General features: G+C 39.1%; 1 protein-coding gene across 4 annotated transcripts in view; it reads left to right on the top strand.

The window, feature by feature from the left end:
* dennd2b (DENN domain containing 2B) overlaps positions 1-24,726 on the top strand; it is a 52,650-nt gene extending 27,924 nt beyond the window's left edge. For 3 of the 4 annotated variants that reach the window (XM_061037621.1, XM_061037594.1, XM_061037613.1), the window contains 16 exons: positions 238-359; positions 2,203-2,418; positions 2,694-2,790; positions 2,969-3,013; positions 3,923-4,107; positions 5,259-5,368; positions 6,470-6,539; positions 8,672-8,749; positions 9,867-10,007; positions 10,161-10,309; positions 17,187-17,364; positions 18,454-18,495; positions 19,042-19,153; positions 22,683-22,922; positions 23,193-23,279; positions 24,220-24,725. In XM_061037621.1, the coding sequence (XP_060893604.1) occupies positions 238-359; positions 2,203-2,418; positions 2,694-2,790; positions 2,969-3,013; positions 3,923-4,107; positions 5,259-5,368; positions 6,470-6,539; positions 8,672-8,749; positions 9,867-10,007; positions 10,161-10,309; positions 17,187-17,364; positions 18,454-18,495; positions 19,042-19,153; positions 22,683-22,922; positions 23,193-23,279; positions 24,220-24,254 (1,907 nt within the window). In that variant the 3' untranslated portion in view covers positions 24,255-24,725. Of the gene's footprint in view, positions 1-237; positions 360-2,202; positions 2,419-2,693; positions 2,791-2,968; positions 3,014-3,922; positions 4,108-5,258; positions 5,369-6,469; positions 6,540-8,671; positions 8,750-9,866; positions 10,008-10,160; positions 10,310-17,186; positions 17,365-18,453; positions 18,496-19,041; positions 19,154-22,682; positions 22,923-23,192; positions 23,280-24,219 lie in introns of all 4 variants that reach the window. The other variant, XM_061037603.1, reaches the window with a different exon arrangement.
* The last annotated feature ends 879 nt before the right edge of the window (positions 24,727-25,605 follow it).

The following is a 25,605-nucleotide window of genomic DNA, read 5'->3' as shown; positions in this document are numbered from 1 at the left end:
CAAAAGACTTGAGCCAGCTGGTGGTGACCTATGACCTACCTATCATGACTCATCTCTATTCAGTCTAACCATAGGGAGGCCCTCTTCTGCCCCCTTGACACCCTTTACTGCCCCCCATTGACCCCTTTTGACCCCACTTTCTCAACTGTCTCCTGTCAAAAATACTGTCTGCATAGTTTCTAGCTTTACTGCTGACATTATGTTTGAGCTGAGCTGAAAACTATCCTCATCCCACAGAGAAGGAGAACCCGTATGAGGACGTGGACCTGAAGCAGAGGAGTTTAGGTCGGAAGTCTTGTCTGTCTGAGAGCAGTAGATCTTGGACCACCTTCGACAGAAAGCTGAACTGTCCACCTCAGGTAAGTCAAAAGCCTGTTAGGATCAACAGCACTGATGTGTTTTCACCTAGTGAACATAACACATGTTTTCCTTTTAAGGGAATCCCCTTACTTAGTGTCAGTGCTGAATCCTGGACAAGATCTGATAAAGAATCCCTGTCTTCACTTTGAGCAGAACAGGAAACAGTTTAATATGTTTAAGATCTGGTGATTCTCCACAGAGAGGTCTTCCTTCAGATTTGGCTTCCTCATTTCAAATCATGTGCCCCTTTCTCTTTATAGAAAGGACGGACACCAGTGATAACTGGGGGTGATTCCTCCAGGAAATACTCCATACTTTGTCAGGGATACAAAACTAGAGCAACTATTGTAGTACGTGTTTACAGTGCAGCCACACAAATTCATAGGGTGGCACAAAGATATCAGTCAGTAATTAGTCTTTTTTTGTCATCCAAGCAACTAAAGTACATTTTAATGTTGCACAGGATCAGATTTATTTCCTCACAAAACATGGCACAGTTAAATTTGCTGGTTATATGAGGAGCCTGTCACCTGCAGCTGTTCTTCCAATAGTGTTACTCCCCACATGTAACTATCAGCTGATAAAAACGCGTATGAGAACCATGTCTTATGTTGCACATGCAATTTTGATGATTTAGTGTCATTGCTAATCTCTTTGACTTCTACAAAATATACCCTGTGTACCCCCTGATTCAATGCTTGTAATGCTCTTAGGGTTATCTCTGCATTTGGACAGTTCTGATGATGACAGTGAACATCTAACAGTGAGGCTGGTAATAGGCTGCATCTTTTCCTTAAAATCACTTACTTTCTTTTTACATAATATCAGCAATAATTTAAATTTGAATAGAGTCAGAAAGGCAATTTCAAGTCTGCACATCAATGATGGCGGACCCTTCCATTAAAAACAAAGAGAAAGACGACTCGTACACTGCAGGGCTCCAATATTCTAGAAATGTATTTCACCAGTGTGACGTTTCGAGTACAACTGCTCTTCATCACAGTACGGTCACATTCTACGCGCAATCTTCAATACACATGAAAACAGTCGCATGAGCAATCACATGATCAATAACAGATAAATCACAGAAGTCAGAAAAATGTCTACCTACAAATTAAGACAGGGTATCATGTAGGTTAAAAAAATATTGCACAGTGGAAACACTTAAATCCCACAGTAATGCACAATCAGTGTATACAACCCTTATTAACACATATAAGTATAATATGTTCAAAGAGGAAACATGCTCACATAAAGTAAATAACATCAGGGCTATGTACCGTAATAAAGTATGTAAAACTCCCTAAAGAGCCGCCTCTATATGTCCTATATCTGGTGGACTATAAACAGTCAGAGATACCGACATAAAGATAGGTAAGTGGTCGACCCTGTCACTAAAAAATTCAACCCTCTGTATATAAAGAGAGAAACGGGTTTGATATCAAGAACACTCAACCATTAAAGGAAAGTACTGCGATAACGAGTGTTAAAATCCTTGTAATTAACATTTTAAATTATTATCTATCAAGAAGCTGTCACTGTCCAAATGAGTTAACAAGGAGTTAAGACTTAAGAAAGCCCCTGTATTTGAAAAATTCAAAACTGGTGTTAAAAGCTGTTCATTTAGTCAGTGTTCCAAGAAAACATCACAAGTCATGTCTATCTGCAGGCAATTGTTTGTCCACCAATAAATAAATAAAATAGACAGTAAGGATGCTGCTTGGTTCTCTGCCGAGTCCAAAGCGCCTTCGTTTATCTCTAATCTGACAGAGATACTGGCAAAGGGAGTGATTCTGAATAATTTGTTCAAAACCTATCCCATTCTTTTCTCTCTCTGACTAGTTACCATCCAAACCCAGCAGCCAGTCACTCCGCCTCTCTGGTGCGAGTGAGAGGAAGAGCCACCGGATGTCACAGTTGTCCAAACGCTACAGCCACGATGAAATGCTGCTTCTCACCCAGGTGGGTGTATCGCCTTCACCATGTGGCCTGCTGGATGATAGCCTCCGGAGCACCAGCGATACCCTGGCCTCACACAGGCACTGGAGGATCCCCAAGGTACACACTAGTAGCTCCTACACAAACTCCTGCACTAAGCCCCTGCAGAGCTCTGACTATGTTCTCCTTCTTCTGATATGAGCTCTGGTGTCTGTAAGGAACAAGTCAGAGTCAGAGCAGAACTTTCCTTTTCCTTTTCAGTTGTGTATTTCAGCAATCATAAAGTGTAGTACAGTATGACTCTCAGGTATACCCTCTTTTTCTATACTTATAGGATCAAAAGAAACAAGCCTAAAATTCACCAACAGAGAATTTCCTCCTTCCTTTGTTTACAGCTGGTCCAGAGGATTAACTCTATATACTGCACTAAACGTGGGAAGAAGAGACTGAAGAAGCTGTCCATGTCCAATGTTGAGACTGCTTCTCTGAGGGGTAAGAGCTCTCTGTATTCCCTTTATCCACAGGCAAGATAAGAGGGTAAATATTTGTGTCTAAACCACCCACACAGAGTTCTTTAAGTTCGTGTCCCTCTCATGGCATAAACACATGTTTGTGAAACAGAACTACGACCTTTAGAAAACCCTCTTGTCTGTCTCATGTCTGCCTCCAGATGACAACAGTGAGAGTGAGAGCGACTCTGACGACAGGTTCAAAGGTGAGTGACCTCTACATTCATTCGGAAAGAGTTAGGTGCTACACTCTGTTTTTCTACATGTTTATTCCACATATGTTCTTTTTTTTAATGATTGGCCTTGTTGTTGTTCCTGACATAATGCAGGATTGTAATTGATGTTAGCAGGAATGATTAGGGGCCCCCTTTAAAACGCATCTCAAGGGGTTATCCCTCCAATAAAAAAATTCAATATTAGTAGATCAAGTTCCCTTATTGATCATGTTCACACAGTGGTTATATACTCTGACATTATACTCAGGGTGGGAAGCCAAAGAATGTTTTTATGTTATGCTGCTGTGCTCCTGTGTGATAGTCATATTACTGATAGTCATATGAAACTGAAAGACAATAGATATTGAAAAGCCTAATTGAGGTCTGTACATATTTCATGTTAAAAACATATATAAGATAATGAACAGGCTACCGTTGGACAAACACTTCAGTCAACACTCACCCACTTCCTATCTAACATCCAATGCATTTGGAAATGGCCAAATATTATTGTTGATAAAGCCTTACCATCTCATAGCCTTATACAGTATCAAAGCTATAGACCGTGGCTGTTAGCTAGGAGATTGCTGAATGCTAGCATTAGCCCTGGTCCGTTGTGAGCTAGTGAGTTATCAACTATGTTGTTTTAACTCCAAATATGGCCAAATGTCACTCGGTATTTTCACATTGCTTTGTTTTTTGTCAGTTTTTGAACAACAAAAAAGTGAAGAAATTAAAAGACGTCAGATTTTGTATATTAATGCCTCTTAAAGTCTGGCTGTAGCTTTTTGTTAAGTCAGTAATAGAAATGACACAAATGGCTGAGGTTTAAGATCCTTTAAGACATAGATAAGTGTGAAATTGTTTATACAATGACATATTGTTTGCTTCCCTCCTCAGCCCACACCCAGAGGTTGTTAAAACTGCAGTCCATCCTCCGACGGGCGCCAAGCTACCGCACACTGGAGCTGCAGCTCATCGAGTGGCAGGAGAGGGAACTCTTTGAGTATTTTGTGGTTGTTTCTTTAAAAAAGAAACCCAGCAAAAACTCCTACTCCCCAGAGGTCACCTACCAGTTCCCTAAGGTAAACGTCACAACTGAATCCATCTTCTTTGTAACAGCATACTTACATCACTATGATATGAGGCGCTTTAGTTCAGGAATCACAAATCATTAATACTACCACATCATTATCATTGTTTAGTGCTGTTGACAGCAGGAATTTATTTTAAAATGCACTCACTTTAGTGGATAAGTCTGTTAAAGGCAACTTGAAAATTGTTGAATTTATTTCGAACATGTAAAAAAAGAGAAAAGAAAAAAAACTTAAAATAAGGAGACAGAAAAAAAGTGATATGTATAAACAATGAAAAACATTACACGAAAGAAGTTCTCAAATACTTTCTATTTCAACACATTTAATCCCACCCATTCTCCAGTAATTCATAAATGTTATATTAATCTTAGTTGAAAGTTGGAAAATTTGTATCAGTTTAAAAATATGTAGCCTGTGTGGTCTGTAAAACACCGTCCCTGAAGCATAATATTGCCACTATGTATTTACAAAAAGTGTCAGCTTCATAGGCAGCAACATTTTGTTGACATATATTTACAATAATTAATGAAGTTTAATATTTTTTGGTCAATTTGATGATGGAGGTGAAGTGCTGCTTTTCAGTTTGTCACAAGCAAACTTCACCCTGTCGAGGCATATTCAAACATTGTTTGAGATATAAATATTAATGCCATGGATAAAGCAGGCCCATCTTAAAATAGCATGTTTGAACAGGAGCTGATTATGCAGGCTTTGTACAGGTGTCTGTTTGCTGACAAATGATGATGACGATTTGTAATGTAGGACAGAAAGCCAAGATTTATAACATGGAAGACGTAGGAGCTTGTTTACAGTCATAAAGTAACCAGGACCTGTTTTTTTCAGTAGGGAAATGTTTTCAGTCATTGAAACATATTTCAAGGACATTTCTGATGTGGTTCAGCGTATGTTTCCCCTGGGAGAAGTACATCTCTATCAGCAAGGGGGGACACACTCTCTCTGTTGTTGAGTTAATGAGGACTGGAGGGGGCAGAGGTTTTTACCCTAGTATGGGAGAAATGTCCGTCTGGTCATTTATTGGTCAGGCTGTCATCCATGGGGATCTTTAAAGACGAGGACACTGTTTTCAGAAGGGAGAATGAACTGATGGTAACTCTACTTCATGTTTTCTCTTCTCACAGTTAGAGAGGCCCACAAAGCAGATGAAGGAGGCAGAGCAGAGGCTCAAAGCTATTCCTCAGTTCTGTTTCCCAGATGCAAAAGACTGGAGTCCTGTGTCCGAGTACTCCAGGTATGACTGCAATTCTTCCTATGTCTATGTGGTTAATTATTACTAACTTGTCTATTAAAGGGAAATTCCATGTAACATTGCCATTCCATTAAGTCGGCTGGCTTAATATTTAAACCCTTACCTTAAAGCATTTGCTCTCAAACTCGGGGGGGTAAAGCCAATTTAGTAGTAGAGGGAGGGGTTGGAGATCTAAATTATATGATGACATAAGCAAACAATAGTGCTGTGATACTAGCACAGCTTTATTGCTTACCTGAATCTTTCATTTTAATTAAACTAAACATAATATTTTACTTTGAGGTTTTTCAGGTAGGTATTAATGATTGATAATGATTCAGTGAACCTTATTGGCCTCTGAAAAGGGTCAGGACAGACAAAACACACCACAGTAGAGTCTCTTTTTTTTAAACCCTCCCTGCCTGTGAACATCACACTTTACACCACATTTTGTGGTGCAGGCATTTTGCTTGAAGGAAAATGTCATCATAAAATCATAATGATAATCCTGATGACACTATTAAGACAAAAGATGGACAGACAGAGTACTGTTCTCTCTGTTCATGGGTGTATTAGTATGAAGTGTAGCTGAAAACAACTATGTAAGCTGAGCACTTTATTCTCTAGAGCCTGGAAGAAAACATTGACATTGGTTTGTTTTCTTGTATATAGTATTGTTATTTACGTGTCTACTTTTGGTTTCTGGACTCTTTGTCTCAGTAATGGTGTCTTATGAGCCTGTTGGGCATAATATCAATGCATGGCACAATAATAAAATCAAATCTGTCATGTATGAATAGAGTTTACAGGGAAATTAATTTACTTTGATTGATAATACATATAACTATGTATATTGGAAGCCATGTTTTCATTTGATTTTATTATTTTTTTTATCATTATGCTTAGGCCTATGTTAAAAACCCACCTGTTGCTTGCATGCAGCAGAAAATCTCTCATCAGTGTTTTTTTAGCTAATCAAATTGTGTAAATGTAAATGTGTTCCTTGATCTTTGCTCTGAATATTTATTATTATATGTTTGTGTATGTTCTACATGTGTTTTTGTGTTGCTTCTCATGTGCCTATACGTTTGTTTTCCCCCACAGTGAGACCTTCTCCTTCATGCTGACCGGAGAGGACGGCAGCAGGAGGTTTGGGTACTGCAGACGCCTGCTGGTAAGTTATTGCTGCTCAACCCCACCCCCACCGCTCCCTTTTCACACCCTGCTGAGCCTGTTTGTTTTGACAGACTGTTTATGTGAACATGTGATAACTTTTTCCTGTGGGGGGGCACTGATGTGTTGCATGACCATCAACCATGTCAGCCGGAAAGTAAACAAGTACAGCAAAAAAGATCATTAAAAATGTGCTCATGACTAAAAAAAAAAAAACATGCACACAGTAAAAGATTCACCAGCTCATTAAAACAGCTGCTGATGAACATGCGGTTCATATTTTGAGATGTCATTGCCTTTTCATGTTAACATTTACAGAGGAAATAGACATAAAAGAAACATCTGGAATAACAAACATTCAAACCACACCACCATCTAATAACAGGCATTAACAATCAATATACGTAACCAATAAAGAATAAAACAAAGAAATAGAGATGCTACATAATGTTTAAATGGTGTTAATCTTTCAGTCTGCGCCATAGAGTACATTTAAATATGATGAGAACATTATAATTACAGATTTGAAAAAAGTTAGTATTGACACATTGAAATTTACTAGAGTTTCTCAGGAAAGGCAGACAAAGAGAAACCCGGAAAAATCCTAACTTTGTCATTGTGGAGCATTTTTCTTCATAATGAGTCCAAAGAGAGCTTTGAAGTTTTCTGTTGCGCACTACATTTAGCTTGTGGGTAGAGATCACAGCTGTGTGGGATTCTGTGAATGTGGTGGTAGTTTTTTGTTTGCTGTATGGTTTTTTTTGAGCGTGTTTACAGTACTACAGTGTGTATGTTCTCGGAGGTTTACTGGGAGTGTCTGTACCACTGATTATGTGCGCATGAGCTGAAAAACAGGAGGAAATTTTGGGGAATTCTCTGACCAGACTAAACCCTTTTTAAAGTTCTCTGATGTGCTCTGTTGATCTGAGATTCATCCTGATAGAATCAGATTTTAATGACGGTAGAGGACGAGGTGAGCTGCTCCCCTCCAGTGACTTTGTTTCATCCTCTTTCCTCTTCTTTCCTCTTTCCTGCTGTCCAACCAGCCATTGGCAATAACCGAGCATTCCTGAGGACTTGAATCAGCCTCCACATAGTTGATTTAATCATCCATTTGAAAAAAGCGGAGGAGAAACAAGAGGAGAAAATTGTATACCTAATATGGACAAGTGGATTTGTGTTTCTTGAGTGCTTGTGTTCATTTGTGTCTGTGTGTTTGAGTGCCTGTGTCTCAAGCACATAATGGTCTGTGAGTGTACAGAGGAAAACAGATACTATCAGCAGGAGCAGATAAACCACCTGTGTTTAGGAAGCTGGTTTCCACATGAAAAGACTTTCACTTTGAATCACATCCCTAGATTAGAAATCTTTAGCTGCTCGACACAAACATCTTATCTTAAAACTAACGCAAGCAGTATATTCCACTGGTCCTAAATCGAATCAAAAAGTCACTTTTTCCAACTTTTCTGCTCTGATTGGGTCAGCAAACTTTAGCAACCTCCCCCAATGGCAATCAGGCTTTTTAACATGCCAGAGGTTAGATGGAAGGTACTATATTTAAAGGTCCTGTGAGGTACTTTTGGTTTGTGTTAATTTTAGCACTCCCTGTGGACAAAGCTGTACATCTTATCTCATCCTGTTTTTTTTAAACAAAAAAATCTAGTCCACCTTTTTTGCTATCAGTCAAATGTATCTCTCACTGAGAATCTTTGCTGTGGAAAATCTAAACCTTCTCACCTCATTGCAGCAATTTCAATTAATGACAGATAAATATTTAGAAATGATCAATCTGGTTGTTGACACTCTGGTATCCTCTTGTAGGCCATGAAGCGGCATCCATAATTTCAGTCTTTTTTGTGACCAGCTAAAGGCTCCACATCGGAGCTTTAAGCAGAAAGCTTGCTGTGGTGTTTGTAAAACGTGAACAGTGGATGGAGGCTCTGCCAAAAGTTACATAATGGGAAATGCAGTCAATTTATTTAAGGGGCTCACCTTACAGTAAATTTGCCCCACACTATACATAGGAGCAAAAGTTATGATATCTCAGATGTGTCAGAGTTTCTGTGAATACTTCTCTTCATGGACTCTACAAACATCCGTGTCCAATGAGTCCCCGTCTCTTTTCTCTTACAGCCGACTGGGAAAGGACCTCGCCTTCCAGAGGTGTACTGTGTCATCAGCAGACTGGGCTGTTTTGACTTGTTCTCTACAGTGAGTTCAGTCTTTCCTATGTGAACACACATATACATACACACACACACACACACACACACACACACACACACACACACACACACACACACACACACACACAGTTTGATCACAATCTGTGGTGTTGTAGCTTTGGTTAAAATTACTTTCACCACCTGATTATTGCAAAATCTTATTTCAGTCTTCTTTATTTATTATTGTTTCCTTTACTTTTGACTCTGTGGTGTTTACACAAAGCAGAGCAGTCACTCTGTTTGACTTTTCAGCCTTATCTGATTCTATATAAATTCAACACGAGGAAGTCCAGAGTGTTCAAACAAAAAGTCTGCTTTATGTCATTCTAAAGAATCTGCAATATGTATTGTCTGGGCCTGAAGCCTATATGGACGACAATCAAACTGTGATTATTGGCTGTGGAAAAAAACAATAACCTTCTAGCTGTTAAGTTGAGGCTGAATAACAACAGTGCACTGAAGATTATATTTTGTTATTCAGTTCATTAAAAGTGTTAACTAGCTGAGTTTTTAAAATATTGCAGCATGTAATTTTAATGAACTTGAACAGAAAAATGACTTTAAGCCAGTTGTAGAGCAGCAAACCTGAGAAGAAAATACAAGAAATCAAAGTACTTAAAATAAGTGCTTCTGTTTGATTTTAGAGAGAGTTTTGTGTGAGAGAGAGAGAGAGACAGACAGACAGACAGACAGACAGACAGACAGACAGACAGACAGACAGAGGTGATGTCATATGACCTTGAATAGAAGTGATTCTCCAATCACGTCCCAGAACAGAGGCAGCTTGGACCAAAACAGACCGACAGGCACACTAGATGGAATTTTCCAATCCCACAGGCTTGGAAAAAAATCATTTGATATTTCTAAAAATATAAAAATGAATACTGAGTTCCAGACAAATGCTTCTAGTTAAACACATAATATTATTTTCCAAAAAAATTGTCACCTTGGTCAATAACCTCATTAACAGTGACCCTTTTTTCTGTCTTTCTGGAACCCTAGACCCCTTCAGTAAAAACACATTTCCAGTCACATGAATGTTTCTGATGTCAAAACACTCTCCAATATGTGAACCTAACACTGCTTTGTCCTTCCATGTTCAGATCCTGGACGAGGTGGAGCGGCGACGAGGCGTCTCAGCAGCCCTAGTTTATCCCTTCATGAGGAGTCTGATGGAGTCGCCCTTCCCTGCACCAGGGAAGATTATCAAAGTGAAGACCTTTCTGCCTGGAGCAGGAAATGAGGTCAGAGCTCATTCAAAAGCAGAAAAACTGATTTAAAACTTTTATTTTTATTTAGGTAAAATAAAAAATGATATGGGTGTTTAAAAGAAAATTTCTTACTGAATCATTCATTCTGTGATGACTCAAATTTCACATGATATTCTGGTCTCTCAGGTCATCGAGCTGAGGCGACCCACGGACTCCAGACTGGAGCATGTGGACTTTGACAGTCTTTTTAGCTGCCTCGGTGTACGGCAGGTGATACGAGTCTTTGCCTCTCTGTTGCTGGAACGCAGAGTCATCTTTGTGGCTGATAAACTCAGGTGAGACTCAGTCAGAGATTGGTCCCTCTCTCTGAGAATATAACCTCAAAACTATTATTCAACACAATGGACGCTGCTTAGCTTGCTTTGTTTTCCTGTAGCAGATTTAATTGGGTTATACTTTACCTCTTACAATGTTAGCCTTTGAACATATTTTATAGGCAATTGGCCATTATAGCTATTGTTTTTTAATCAACAGACAGTAGTTCTTTGGAATAGATCGTTTCTTACGAATCAGTCCTGATAAAGATTTCCCAGATGTTTTCTGACAGATGTTGTCTCTGGATTTATTGATAAAATCCCACATGGAGTCCTGTAAAACATGAACAAACTGTACAGGACATACATCACCCCGAATCAGCCCCTGTGTCCCTCTAGTTATTATAAAGCGGCTTAAAAATGAATAACTTGAACTGGGGGGGGGGGGGGGGGGGGGGGGGGGCAGAATGACTAATATGATCAATAATTATGGTTGTTTAGGGTTTGAAAAAGGGACAATCTTAAAGTGACATTTGGCTTATTTTTTACAGAAATATTTGTCTCACTCACAATGAATGGACAATTTTAGGTCTGTGAGGCTATTGCATATTGTATTTGCTTTTGTATGACCTGTGTGGTTTACTGTGGTTGTTGTTTTATGCTTCTGGGGTTGTCTGAAGGCTGCAGGGTGGTGCAGTGGTTAGCGCTGAACCAGCTGTACAGGGGCCTTTCTGTGTGGGGTTTTGTCTGGGCTGGTGATAGCACACACAGACAACTGATCTACTGGAGGGGATCTAATGGAACTGTTTTGATAATAAAGTATTGATAAGTATTTAAAAAATCAGACATTGTGTCAGTCAGTTAGCAAGTCAGTCAGGCAGGATTATAGCAGAATAAAAGTGGGTCATGCAGTGAGAGTCACAGCCAGAGGAGGACAGGGTGGGGCTGATAAGATTCGAAGACTCTCCAGGGACTCGGTGTCCCAGTCTGTTCTCTTGTAACAGAAAAGAGAGGGATACTTTTAGAGGCGAGGGTGGAGTGGGAGGAGATTTGAGCAGAACAGAAATCTCTCCATGTATCAAAGCCAAGTTTAAACAAACATCAGTGGGGGCAGTGACTGTGAGGAGAAGGAATGTACTTCCTGTGTGCGACTCTGCCCCCTGTGATCTGTGGCTCGACTGTCACCGTTTGACTTATGATGCCACGTTCACTCCCTAAGTATGATCCATGGCACTCTCTGCGTCCCTGGAGAAGACAGCTCAAAGCTGCTCATTACCAGAGGTGATAACATCAAGGAGTTACAGGGTGGGAATCATGAGGCAGTCTAAGATACTATATTACCATGATATATTGGTGTTTGATTACAAGCAATCCATAACCTTTTTCCTGAAGAGATACTCAAACTTCCAGAGGAGAAAAAACGAGGTTCAGTCAAGTTTCATCACTCATTATTAAGTTTACAACAAAGTACATCCATGTGTTTCCCAGAGGATACATTCTTCTAACTTTGAACGTCACATTTTATTTTTCTGCCAACATGATGTTTGTATGTGTGGTTTTGAAAGAACTGCTTTAACGACTATTACTCAATTTTTAGAATAGTTGGTACAGACATTCAAAGTCCCCTCAGGATTAAGTTGAATGACCTTTGCAGTGTTTTTCTAACAACTTCATAAAGTCTAGAGTCTAGTTTATGACCAAATCCCTGGAAAACTAACGATATTCAACCTCAGCTTTGCTTTCTGTATTCTGCTTATAAGCAATTATAGCACGCTAACATGCTTCAAATTAAATGGTGAATATGGCAAACAATAAACCTGCTAATGATCAGCATGCATGCATCTTCCATCCAAGCTACAATTCAAATTGACAAATGTTAATCACTGAAGCAGCTCAACGGTTACAATGTCTTCCTGTAGAGGAAGGAAGTTGCATGACTGAAACAACCTTGTAAAGAATATAAAAACATGAGCTATAAATGAGTCTTTAATATTTAATCATTCTGTATAATCTGTTCAAAGGGTTTAATCAGTGGTTTAAACATGTAAGCATGCATGCATATATGCAGAGCTCCTGTGTTTTGGTTTCTTCTGAAACAGTGACAGGGCCACACTGCAGCATTAATGACTCCAATGATAAAAGAGTTGCTCCCTCTGGGGCTCTGGCACATAATCCATTCCCAAAATACCTCAGCAGTAGTAGATGATGTATGTTTTTCCCCTTGAAATGTATATATATCCAACAGAAGCAGAAAAAAGGAGGAGAAGTTGGACACTAGTTCTCGATAGGGTCCTCTATGCCGCGTGTCTTTGATTTCTTTCATTCTCTTAGCTATTGTCATATTACACGGAAACCTTTGTTGTTTTACCAGACAGATGTTTGCCTCTGCATCCAAGTCTGCACAGTCAATTTCTTTCAAAGTGAATTTCCCCATCCTAAGCCTATAATAACAAGTTGGACGGCTAATCGGATAAATTCATCATCAACTGTGTCGCTCTGTAATTGCTTAACTCAATTGACCTGCAGATACTGACCGAGTTTTGACAGAGCTGTAGACTTATGTAAACAGCCTCTGTCAGCCCTCAGGCTAAATATGACGACAGTTACCAAATTGTGTTTGCAAGTTTCGATTGATCTCTTGGCATGGCATCGAAGTTCTCCTACAGTTAAAGTGTTACTTTAGATTTGAATCAAATGACTTTCTCTGGTGTGATTCCATCGTTCAGATGATTGAATCCTACCATCTTCAATGCTTTATTTTGAGTTGCCACTCTCTTAAAGGGAATATAAAATAATAAATGAATGCAGAGATGAACTGTTACAGGAGGTGGAGGCTGCATGTAGATTGAAGTAGCACAAGTAAGAAATAAAATGAAAGATGAGATGTGTATATTTGACAGAAATAGAAGGAATGATTAAGTTAGAGTAACTTAACAATGGCTTCTTGGGTCATGCTGCTTGGAGGCTGCTTGAATTTGGCATACAGTAGATGCTCTTACAAGTTTCCCTTAATGCTGTAAAGTTTGGTCCACTTATGTTTCAGTAACAAAACTGGCATTTAAATTATAAAAAGTACATTGAAAGGCTTTCCATTATGTTTAGTTTTTGGTGACATTTTTATTCTTGGAATAATCCAGCTGTCTGGAAGTAAAACATTTTGCAGCTGCAGTATGATGATCAATGTTGGCTGTAACCCTCAGACAGGTAGAGTTATTACCATAGCTGCTGGCATTTTTCTAATCAGTGTGGAAGCATGCTCATGTCATTAAGCCCTTTGTCGTTCTCAAACGCTTTCTGTAACATGGTCTGCACAGCTGGCATGCTGCCAAAACAGCTTTTAACAACTTAACCAGTTCCCATGTGGTGTTTAACTCAGAACTCGATTGGAATCCCCACAATGTAAACATGTGAAATTTGCTCTGTTTTTCAACAAGTTAAGAGACGACTTGGCCTCCTCAGCGACTGACCAGCTGATTTTTACATCAGTGTCAATCTTGTGGATGTTTCGGGCCCACATGTAGAAACATGTAGACGCTCTCTTTCACAAACACCTGCACACACATGTCTGCTTTCCAGACGGCGCTGATCAAACTCAGGCGTTTTTGTGGTTTAAATAAGAACTCGTATAGAATTTCTCATCGAGGAGCCCTTCCTCAGTGCAAAATGGCTCCTGCTGTTGCTGTCTGGGAAGCCTGAGACCTGAGAGATCCTAAAAGACAGGAAGTGAAGGAAAACCATTTGGGGACTAAGGGAGCTCAGAACGTTCTGCTGGAGGATAAAAATAAACCATGTGCAGCCTTTCATAAGGAGTCCTATAGGTCCATGTCTACGCGGTTGCCTCTTTACATCATTTTAGGTGTTGTTTTGAGCTTTGGAAGCGCTTCAACATTGCTTTTACAAAACTTTGCAGCACAGCTGGTGTCTGACAGCTGTGTTCAGTTTGTCAGTCTTCTCCTCTTTGTCCTCTGTTTTTGGAATGAGTCTTGCAATGCCATGACTGGTAGACACATTGCAGTGTGTTTAGTTGATCTGTGAGGCATGCTGTGATGCAGGCTTTTGTCTCCCAACCTCTCTCTGTTTCGGACACAGACATTTTCCCTCCTCCCCCGGGCTTCATGGACTAAGCCTCTGGATCCCATGTTTCCTGGAGTATCTGCCAGTTCAGTTTCGCACACACTAAACCAGGCCTGGCAGAGCTACGTGAGCTAATATGTCAGGATTAGCTCCCAAACCTCAACACATAACTGCTCTGCACAGACCGCACCGGTTATTCTCTCTTTTCCGTTGTGTTGAATTATAAATTAACGGGACTGTTAGGGTGTGTAATCATCATTGAATCATTGAAGCTTATTCTATGCTTGCATCTTTTCATATTTAGCAGCAAATGTTGAGGTTAAACACTGAAATTGCTCCATCTTCTTTTATCATCTCTGTATGATAAAGTCTTATTTAAAACCAGTCCACACATAGATTGTTGCTTCGTAAGAATCAGTGAAAATGTGTGCTGTTCTTTCAGAAGTTATTCAGCCTGAAACATTTGTAATATCCCATACAAGCCAGACAAGGAAAAGGCTATGAGATCAAACAAATAGAGCCATGCTGAAACAACTGAGGCTGCACATTACACAGCCATGCTAAGTGGTAAACAACATCATGTCAACATCAGCATGCTAACGTGCTCCCATCAGTGTTGAAATGGCTAATGGTTACCATAATCGCCATCTTATTTGAAGTTATAGTCATGCCTACATTTATTTATTAGCAATGAATACTAAGTACATCTAAGGCTAACATGACATGTTGTTTTGAGGGTATTTAGGTATTTATAGACCGTTTTTATGACAATCTGTTTGCACCAAAATAATGGAATCGACCAACATCTAATCCCTAGAGATACTCCTTGTACAACAATACATCAGAGTTCAAACTGCTAAATTTCACCTTCTATACCCATCTACATACACAGACCCAACGCAATAAAACGTCATCAAATAAAAATAAAATACAAAAAAATGTCCCGCTGCCAATCTGTCCTATCAGAGTTTGTAATTCAGGATGGTTGTTTTTTATTTCATGTACAGGATTTTTATGATTATTATATAAGTATTTGACTCATGTATGGTCTGCAGGCTTGGTCTGGATCTAACAGGAATGTCCCTCTTTCTCTCCAGGGTTGAGTGGCAACCTCTGGTAGTGCAGAGTGTTTTCATTGCAAGTTCATCCTCTCCCAGGAGTGTGTGGTTGAGGAGTGAGTGTAATTGATCCTTTTGGTATCAGTGGCGTGAAGGGCCACATGTAGCCTGTGGCAAAGGTTTTTCTGAGATCTGTGCCCCATCTTTCCCTGTTGGAACTCGTCAAACCTCGGGGATGGAATCTGTTAAGAATTATCGAGCCCTCCTCGGGCAAATGGAAATCAGACCAGCCAAAGCAAAGCTGCAAGTGCTTCATGTTATGAGTGAACTGGAAAAGGATTAAAAAGGCTGCGGGTTTTTGCAGTTTTTTGGATTTCACTTGTGTAATTCTATTTTTCCCTGTCAATGGAACACATTTTATCTTTGCAGTGCAAGTCATGGAAAGTTAAGATAAAGTGCTTAAAGGCCGAAATGAAGAATGGGGGAAAAATTGTCATTGAACTCAGGAACAGGAATAATGATGTCTGTTTTCTGTTTTTTACTCTGAAATGAAGTTAAAGTTTCTTACACTAGAGCTGAAAATAAGTGTGAATGAGAGGTCAAAGCAAAGGGAGTCACTTTTGTTAAGTGTGATGTTCTTTTGAAAGTGTATATATCTCAAGTGGGGTGCGTTTGCATACCATGTTTTATCCCTGGTCTTGTTCTTGATCCATAATGGTTTAGTCCTCACTTGTGTGTGTGTGTGTGTGTGTGTGTGTGTGTGTGTGTGTGTGTGTGTGTGTGTGTGTGTGCGTCTCTGTGTGTGCCGGCACAGTTTATTTTCACTCTCTTTGTGTACATGGACTGGACAGTATGTAGAGGACAGAGGGGAGGAGGGTCAGCCACTGTCAACAAGCGACGGATCGTGAGAAAGCATGCTGCTATTTGTGATCCCAGTTTTATACCACAGCTGTCGGACTTAAACCAAACTGGTGCTTTTTTGGTAGTGCATCAACAAGCCTCCAGCTTAACTATGTCGACATGTCAGAGTGTTGCCACCCATAAAGACAAGATTAATGTCACAATAATGGGCTCACACATCCTATCAGTGGCTTGTAGATCATGTGCATAAAGCCCGAAAGAGACAGGAATTTAAGTGAAATCGAAATAAATGTTAACTGTATTGTTCTTAACTGTGCTGTTTATGCTTCATATGAAGTGTGTGTTAAAGGAAAAGGGGATTTCACCTGGGTGAAAAGCGTAATGATGGATATATAGCCTACTCTGTGCCCTTCAAGTTTTTACTCATCATACTACGGCGTCAATCTAATGTTAGCATTCTGCTGATAGCTAGCTTATAGGCTATTGCTGAATGCTACTGTTTCCTTGGGTTTGTGTTTTACAATATGGAAATAGTGTCATTTGCCAAAAGTGTGGATCTAATGCATCACATTTTATCGTACAACTCTTTAAAGATGTCATGTTATTTATATAGATACTTCCTCGCTGATGGTAATATACGCTAGTTATTAGCCAGCTATAATAACACAGGCTGTCTATAACTGTTTTTTCTTTTGCCACCCTGAGTGGGCAGCAAAAGAAGATGGCTGCCATGTGAATACTCCACTCCCCTTTCAGTCTGAAAAAAATAAAAAATAATCTATTGAAGCATTTGCCTTGTTTTGTCTGTGCGACTCAGTTTTATCTGGTGTGGCAACTTCAGTGCGGTATTGTTTCAATGCTTCTTAATACATTTTATTTTATTATTATTTTTATCTCATCATCAGTACCCTGTCCAGCTGCATGCATGCAGTGGTGGCACTGCTCTACCCTTTCTCCTGGCAACACACCTTCATCCCCGTGCTACCTGCGTCCATGTTGGATATCGTTTGCTGCCCCACACCCTTCCTGGTGGGGCTTCTGTCCAGCTCTCTGCCCAAACTCAAGGAGCTGCCTGTGGAAGAGGTGAGGACTCTGCCTCTGTGTTTTCTCAGACGGTCTACCCCTAAGTGAGCTTTCTTTTCCACTTTTCATATTCAAATCTTTGTCTCCTGCATGTTTCATCTTCATGTTCCTGATTTTTCTGTGCCTTTTTTTTCTTTTTTCTATTTTTCCCTGGATTGAAGCCGATTTCTTATAAGAGTGCATACTAGTGTCATAGCTGGTACATTACAACAACAGAGATTTACAGTAATTCCTTAAAAAAGTGGCTTTTTTTGCAGTTGCTGTTCTACCTCTAGTTTGATTATGTAAAGGAACTGGCCATGTGAATTCAGACAAAGCCATTCATTTAGATCATACCTATTAGAACTAGAACAGAACAACTCCAAGGTGCATTCATTGTTTTGTTTTCGTTGACCACTTGGGGGCAGTACAACGAGTTGTGAACATGCAGCATTGACATCAAAACGATGTGAAATGCACGGTTGAGAGATAAGTTAATTTAGATAAACTCTTTAGTCAGTACTGGTAACCCTGCTCATATCACTAGGTCATTTGATCTGCTGATAATCAGGCCGATACATAGTTTATTAAATGACAAGCAAAAAATCCCTTAATCACATTTTATACAATGTACAGATGTTTACATCAGGTAGTTTGAGTAGCTGATCTATGGCCTCTCTTTTATACCAATTTTGGTTCCCATTAAACATTCTGGCAGAAGAAACACAGTGAAGCATTGCCCTTAATTGGTTTTGCAGGTTTTGGTTTTGCATCTGGTTTTCTAATAAAAAATAATTTTATCTTAGTGTTACCTCCATCTGAACTGTACTTCTCAGTGAGGTGATTTATGTGAGAAAACACATGTGTCAATCATAGTTAAGAAGGAAGTAGCTGTTAACATCTGCTGTCTTATTCTACACTTCTCCTGGCTTAAATTGACTCACTTCTTTGTGTTATCAATCTTTATTTTGTGCAGGAGTTGTGCATGTTTTTTTAAACAGATTTTGTTTTGCAGAAAAGAAAAACATTTTTTATGTGGAATAAAAAGTTATACCTGTGAAAAATAAAATAATTGTTGATAGTAATGTGCTCTTTTTTCCTTCTTTATAGGCTTTAATGGTTGACCTAGGAACTGACAGATTCATCCGACAGGTAAGGGAATAATAAATAAACTGACCAGAAACTTAGACTACTGTATGCAGGGAGAACTATAGGTTAATGGCAATTTCCATTCATTTTCAAATGGTTTTGAGTGTCTTTGAATATGTCCTTTTAGCCAAGCGTTGGACCTTTGATGTATGTAGCCAAGGTATTTGGTGCTCAATAAAAATATTAGTATCACAGCCATTGGAATGCTCAAACATATGAAACATTATCAATGCTATAAAATCAGCAAATGGTCTTAGTAACATTTGTTTGACAGATAAAAAAGTTAATTAAAGTTATCTAATTAAATCTAGCAGACATTAGTCACAGTTACTATTCATTTTAGACCAACTTTGCAAAAAAAATGTAGCTGAGTACATTTTTGTTGCTTATGAACACAAGTCTTCGTTTTTAGGGTGCTGAATGTGTGTTTCCCTCTGTCTTATATTAAACAGGGTTTTAAAACATGCCACTCTGTGTCATAATTTTAGCCTTTGAGCTTTTTTGTTTCGCCATTTCACTTGTGACTGCAGTGTTTTCTGTCCTTTACAGATGGACGATGAGGCCTCCCTGTTACCACGGAAACTTCAGGCAGCCCTTGAACAAGCTTTGGAGCAGAGGAATGACATCATCAATCAGGACTCTGACAGCGAGTCAGACGAAGGTGAATAAGTGACGAATCATCTCTCCCCCCACAGAGATACATTTTCCCTTGTTAATTGGAGAAACAGTCTCTGTGACAGAACATGTTCAGTCCGAGTCTCTGTGAAACTCGTTTAAGATGACGTTCTCCGTACAGACTACTCATCATGACAGTGAGTCATAAAACATCAGCCTAGGTCAGGTGAGATAATGTGCCATTACTGATAATGAAAGGTACATGCTGTGCTCAGTGGAGGCAAATAGTAATCAAATCTTCTCCCACTTAAGTGTCTCTATATCCCATATGGTCTATCGGTTAGGATTCCTGGTTTTCACCCAGGCGGCCTGGGTTCAACTCCCGCTATGGGAATGAGGATTTTGAGGTGTTTATTCCTGATAAAATGTGGAATTAAAATGTTCCTAAGTGTGTCAGAAATGATCCTAAGAAATGATTCATCTTGAATAGAGCATACAGCCCAGACTTTCTGTCTCTGCTTTCCACATTCTTCTCACAGCTCACAGTCTGTGGTCTTACTACATCTGCTGCATGTCAATTACAACCTGTTCCTGCTAATGTACTAACCAAAGCAAGACACTGATGAAGGCCAACCAACATCCTGTTAGATTCAATGGATGTTAAAGTCTGACTTTGACTTATAATACTAGATGCAAAAATGTAGTGCTCTTAAAGTACTATGTCATATTTAGACAGTGGGCCGGGCTTATGGCACCTAGTGTTACTGTTTACAATAAATATTATAAATATTAGAGAAAATAGGCAAACACCAACAAAATTCAAAACGACGTTTGAAAGATAAACATATATAACAGCAATTGAATCCACAGAAATCTCTGTGTGAAGCATTTGTCCCATATGGTCTGGCGGTTAGGATTCCTGGTTTTCACGCGGAGGCCAGCCGCATATAGCTGTAGAGGACAAATCCATGAACCGAAAGCGCCTCGGGTTTGAGCAGGTTTGAATCCAGCTCGACCCAAAATAAATCCAATATTTGGATCAGAATAATTCACTACATTGTACATGAGAAAGTGAAATGCATCCACCTGTTGTGGAACAAATCATGAGGAAAGATAAGATTATAATAATGTTACTTTTAAATTAAATTAAATTCTTCATAAAAGACTACACTGAGTGTCTCACATCTTTCCCATAAGTAGCTGTTACCCTCTAAATAATTGTAAGTAAAAGATAAAATTGTCCCCAAATACTGCTGCAGTATTACTTATGAAAGGACTATATCAAGTCAAATTTCAGTCAAATAAATCAGTTTGAAAATACCTCAAAACAAGTTAAAGCTACAAACTGAAATGTTCAGTATTTATGAGTGTTTAAATATCAGTTTAGATCATCAGATTATCTATTTTGTTTCAATATTACGTCTGCTTTTATGTACATGTTGCATTTTACTGCTGTAGATGCTTCAGGTTACATTAAATTGATATCATGTGAATGAAAATGACCTGAAATGTACAAGAACAGTCCCTGAGTAAATTTAGAGAGATCACCTTGCTCAGCCTCCACCATCACACTGTGCCGTCCTCATTCATGCACGGCCTGCTCCGACTTCCACCTCAGCGGAAAGGAAATGTGGGCAACAGGAACGAGAGGAATACAAAGGAGAAATCCTTCCTGCATATTATCCAATATGTTCTTTTGTAAAGCGTCTCCAGATAACACTTGTTATGAATTGGCGCTTTACAAATACTGATTGATTGATTTTATTTTCACCATAAATATCAAGAAAAGACAGTAAGAGAAATACCTTCTAGATATTTTATTAGACACAGTGATAAAAACTAAACTTCATGAAGAAGCAGAAAAAGTTGACACTAACATTCTCACTGTGACCACATTAAAAACATATGTTATAAACACCTCGCTAAAGGCAGTCTGACATAAGAACTAACAATTATTATTTTTCACATGACACAGTCACACTTGACATGCTGATAATTGACCTATCAGGTGGGCTCCTTAATAATTGTAGCATGCATTCACAGCATTTGACCAATGACATAAAGCCTAAGCTAGCCGTCACCTACCCTCAGATAACAAATTACTTTAAAACAGCATAATGGCTGAGAAAGGAGACATGAGCAAGGAAAATGTTTGGCTCATTGACTCCTCCTAAGGGGTAGTCACAGCTGGAGGGTGGGAAGCAGTTTGAGGAAGAGTTGTGGCAGGTATGCTGACTGTGCGGCTGCCTCATGCCGCCTGTCCGGCTGACTGTGAGGCTGGCTGTGAGGCTGACTGTGTGGCCGTCTGTTCGGTTGACTGTGAGGCTGACTGTGTGGTCGTCTGTCCTGTTGACTGTGAGGCTGACTGTGTGGCTGTCTGTCCTGTTGACTGTGAGGCTGACTGTGTGGCTGCCTGTCTGGTTGACTGTGAGGCTGACTGTGTGGTCGTCTGTCCTGTTGACTGTGAGGCTGACTGTGTGGCTGCCTGTCTGGTTGACTGTGAGGCCGGCTGTCCGTCTGACTGTGCGATTGACTGTCCGCCCGGTCTTGAACCGCGCAAGGTCCCCGGTTCGAGACCGGGCGGAAACATTATTTATTATCCTTCCTGTCACAAACTTGACTTAATTTTGATGTTAGACGACCTCAACATGTGTACCGTTGTATACCACTTTGGCAAGAATTGCAGCAGACAATATTGATTATATGAGTACATACTTAAGTATGATACACATTTTGAGATCTACTTTTGGTATGTTTGCAGTATGCTTGATGCATAATGTACCAAGTTAAGGACTACTATACCCGGCTCCGGTATGGGAACTAGAGTTTTGAAATAGTATGTGGAAAGCAGAGACAGAGTCAAATGTCCAGACTCCCCTGGTCCTGTAGTGCGTCTAGAGAAGTGGTCTTTCAGGGGGGACACAACACACTCTAGTGGTTTCTGCAGACTACTATTACCCACAATGAATTATAAAACAGATGTAAAGTTGTAGGTTTTCTTATTCCTAACTTAGAAACAGAAGGAAGTCATGTGATTTTGTTAAGCAGTAACTCTAACTTACTTGAATAATGTGAAAAATTGGACTCAGAGAAATCAAAAACCCATTTTATTATCATTGTGTTTAGACCTTGCCAACATTAGGCGACCCCTGCATACTTCTGTTGTTGGAATAATCAATATCAGCATTTATTTCAACTCAAATTATTTTCCCTTCAGCTTCAGTTTTCATAAAAAAGCTGTAAGACTAATGAAGTAATTCTGCTCGTCAACCATAAACGGCTGTGTTTCCATCAATAAGTACTTTGGGACACTTTGACAAACTCAATTTAAAAAAAGATATAATAAAAAGTCAACCACAAAAACCACACAATTATTATTTATTTTTGTGGTTCATTCGATGCAGGAGGATTTGACAATAGCTGTGGGTACATTTTATTACTTAGTTGGCTGTGAATGTTGAGCCAAACCATGTAACCGTCTCTAATGCTCTATTTGTTTTATTTCTGTTTCATGATTATAAATACAAATGTAAGTTATGTTAGTATTGAAGCACTTCCTCCTTTTTCTTCTTTAGAGTATAACTCATTGAACAGCCTGGTGTCAGAGGCCTTCATCCGCTTCTTCCTGGAAACAATCGGCCATTACTCGCTGTTAATCACTCAGAATGAGCGTGGAGAGCGTGTCTTCCAGAGAGAGGCCTTCCGTAAATCTGTGGCCTCAAAAAGCATCCGTCGTTTCCTGGGCGTCTTTATGGAGTCACAGATGTTTGCAGGGTTCATTCAGGATCGGGAGCTGAGGAAGACCAGGGCTAAAGGTAAAGGAGTCATTTCTTTCCATGAATATTCTCTTTCGTCAAAAGTTTTGATGGGATGCCTGGAAACTTTTCGGTGTGGATTTTCATTCTTGAGTAAGATGAAGGCACTGCAGTAATACTGATCTCTAGTGGCTAAAAGTTACCATTAGCATGTTTTCAGCCCACACCACTGTTCTACTAGGCAGACCAAAGAAACTCAAATTGTTTGGGTCATTAAGAGATTTTTTATATTCATTGTTTTTGTATCTGTTGTGTTTTGTATGTCTACAGGTTTGTTTGAGCAGAGGGTGGATCAGTATCTGGAGGAGCTGCCGGACACAGAGCAGAGTGGGGTCAACAAGTTTCTCAAAGGCCTTGGTGAGTCCTGTAACGATAGACAAGGCTAGACTCTGTTTCAAGGAGTACAATGAAAGTTTGTTTAGTTTGTTTCTGAAAAAAGAGGCATTGCAAATTAATATTTCATAATATATTCCATATTCTCTCTTCCTGAGTTCCTACTCTATCCACTGTCTTTGCAAATGAAGGCAAAAAGACTCCAAATAAATCTTAGAAAACAAAAAAAACACATGAAATGAGAAAATCTTAACTGACTAAGAGACTACTTTTTTTTCTTTTATGTAGTCCCTGGCCAAAGGTGTCAAAATGTTTCCTTAACTATAAAAAACCAAACAAACAAACAAACAAACAAACAAAAAAAACAGAGAATGCAAAAATAGAAGCATTGTCAAATCAGGCTGCCTAACAACCTGAAAAGAAAATATAAATATTTTTTCTCGAAACTTTGTTGAGCTTTCTCACACTACAAGGTAAAGTCAAACATGACTCTGTGGTTACTTGTGATACATCTGTCAGTTGCGACTCCTCATTTCCTTTTTTTAGATTTGATTTCATACTTGATAACAGCCAATAGCATAGAACCGATATGTCTGTAAGTAGGTCATGAAAAGGTCAAAAAATGTATTTCTCTCGGATGTGGGAGCTCCATTTGCAGAAAGATGTATGAGTAGAAACAATTGTATCCGCTGAAGGAGGGATAGACATATGCTTACTCATAATGAAGTATTGTTTAATCTACAAGCATGTCTTGTGTGGCCCTTTACATTTTAATAGTTAAAAAAACACTTTAAATTGATATTTTGATTTCCAAGCAGACTGTAGACAGATGAATCAGTGTCATATAAGAGCAAACTCTATCTCAGTCTGACTGAATCCATGTATTCTGTGTGTAAATCGGACTTCAATTGAACGTCTAAGATTAAAATTTGTGTTTGACATGATTTCTTCTATTTGTTTTCAGGAAGTAAAATGAAGTTCCTCCACAAAAAGAACTGAGTTGAAGTCCTGCAATGCTACAGCAAACTGAAGACCTGATGTCTCATTTCTACATGATGTTGATTCTCACTATTTTGTCGTTGTATTCATGTAAACGTGTACATATTATTTCACTGTAAGCTGGCTGTGATACTCTTCAGTGTATGTTTATAGTGCCTTATTATGAGATATTGATAGCAGGACGGTACACAGCAAGCGAGCCTCAGAGTAACCACTGATGTCCAGGTGTGACTGTGAAGAGAGTTATGTGAGTGTGTGTGAAGAGACATGGGCATAGATGTACAGTTCATATGTTTTTTTTTTGTTGTTGCATTATTTCACCCCAATGTTGTCCTCTGTTTAAGGAGTGTATCCAAAAAACTTTACATGCATCAAGACGATGGAGAGAATGATAGTAACTCTTCGTGGAGTCTTTTGCAAACTTTTATTAAAAAATGGTAGTTAAAAAAATACAAATGCCTGAGTGTTAATTATTAACTTCACTTATTATAAAAAACGTGAAATATTTTTGTTATAAAATACAAGATTTTGACATAGCAGCTATCACAAGTGTCTTTAATTTTTAAGTCACCATTTGTTTCGTATATATATATTAATGACAGCTTCTCCCAAAGCTGTGCATTAAGAGAAGCTGGCAGGATCCCAGAAGGCACAGTTAGTCTAGCACCAGCTACCACATGCTGCTGGTAACCTTATTACGTCTGTACACATCACTCTGGTGCCTGTCACTGCCACGCTGTTATTAGCTCTCCAACCTGAGAGGCTCACTGTGGAGTCAGGCCGCCATATTACGTCTCCTCTGCTGGTGTCTAATAATACAATTAACGGTGACATTTGATGTGAAATAACAGAGTTCTCTGGTCTGGATTAGGCTGAACACATTTTTTATTATTGTTGTAAATGGAAGTGAAGTTTCAGGGTGGTCAAACTTTATTTTCATTTTTTGTATTTTATATACTAGTTACTTTTACTCTTCTGCATTAATCTGATGGCTGTTAATATCAAGAAAAAGCACCGAGCATTGTTAGTTACATATAACAATATAATAATTACAGACTTTTTGGGGGTAAACTTCAATAATTTCACATGATGAAGAGGAATAATTATTAGTGTGAGTACTGTTACTTGGTTTAATTTCACTGATGCATTATTCTACCTAAAATGTTTCGTTTATTCTTTTTTTTTTACCACATTCACAACATAGTGGTTGTTTGTACCTTTACTCGGGAGTCTGACTGTGTGTTTTACCCCACACAAGTTTAAATTATTATTATTATTATCCTTAACCTTATCTTGTTTTTTTAAGGCAATGATATTTGAACTCTGAATCACAATGCTGAAAACAGCATAA

Source organism: Labrus mixtus, chromosome 1 (genome assembly GCF_963584025.1).
Source record: "Labrus mixtus chromosome 1, fLabMix1.1, whole genome shotgun sequence".
In the NCBI taxonomy this organism is placed as follows: domain Eukaryota; kingdom Metazoa; phylum Chordata; class Actinopteri; order Labriformes; family Labridae; genus Labrus; species Labrus mixtus.
Note: the sequence above shows the minus strand (reverse complement) of the source record. Positions and strands in the feature narration are given on the sequence as shown.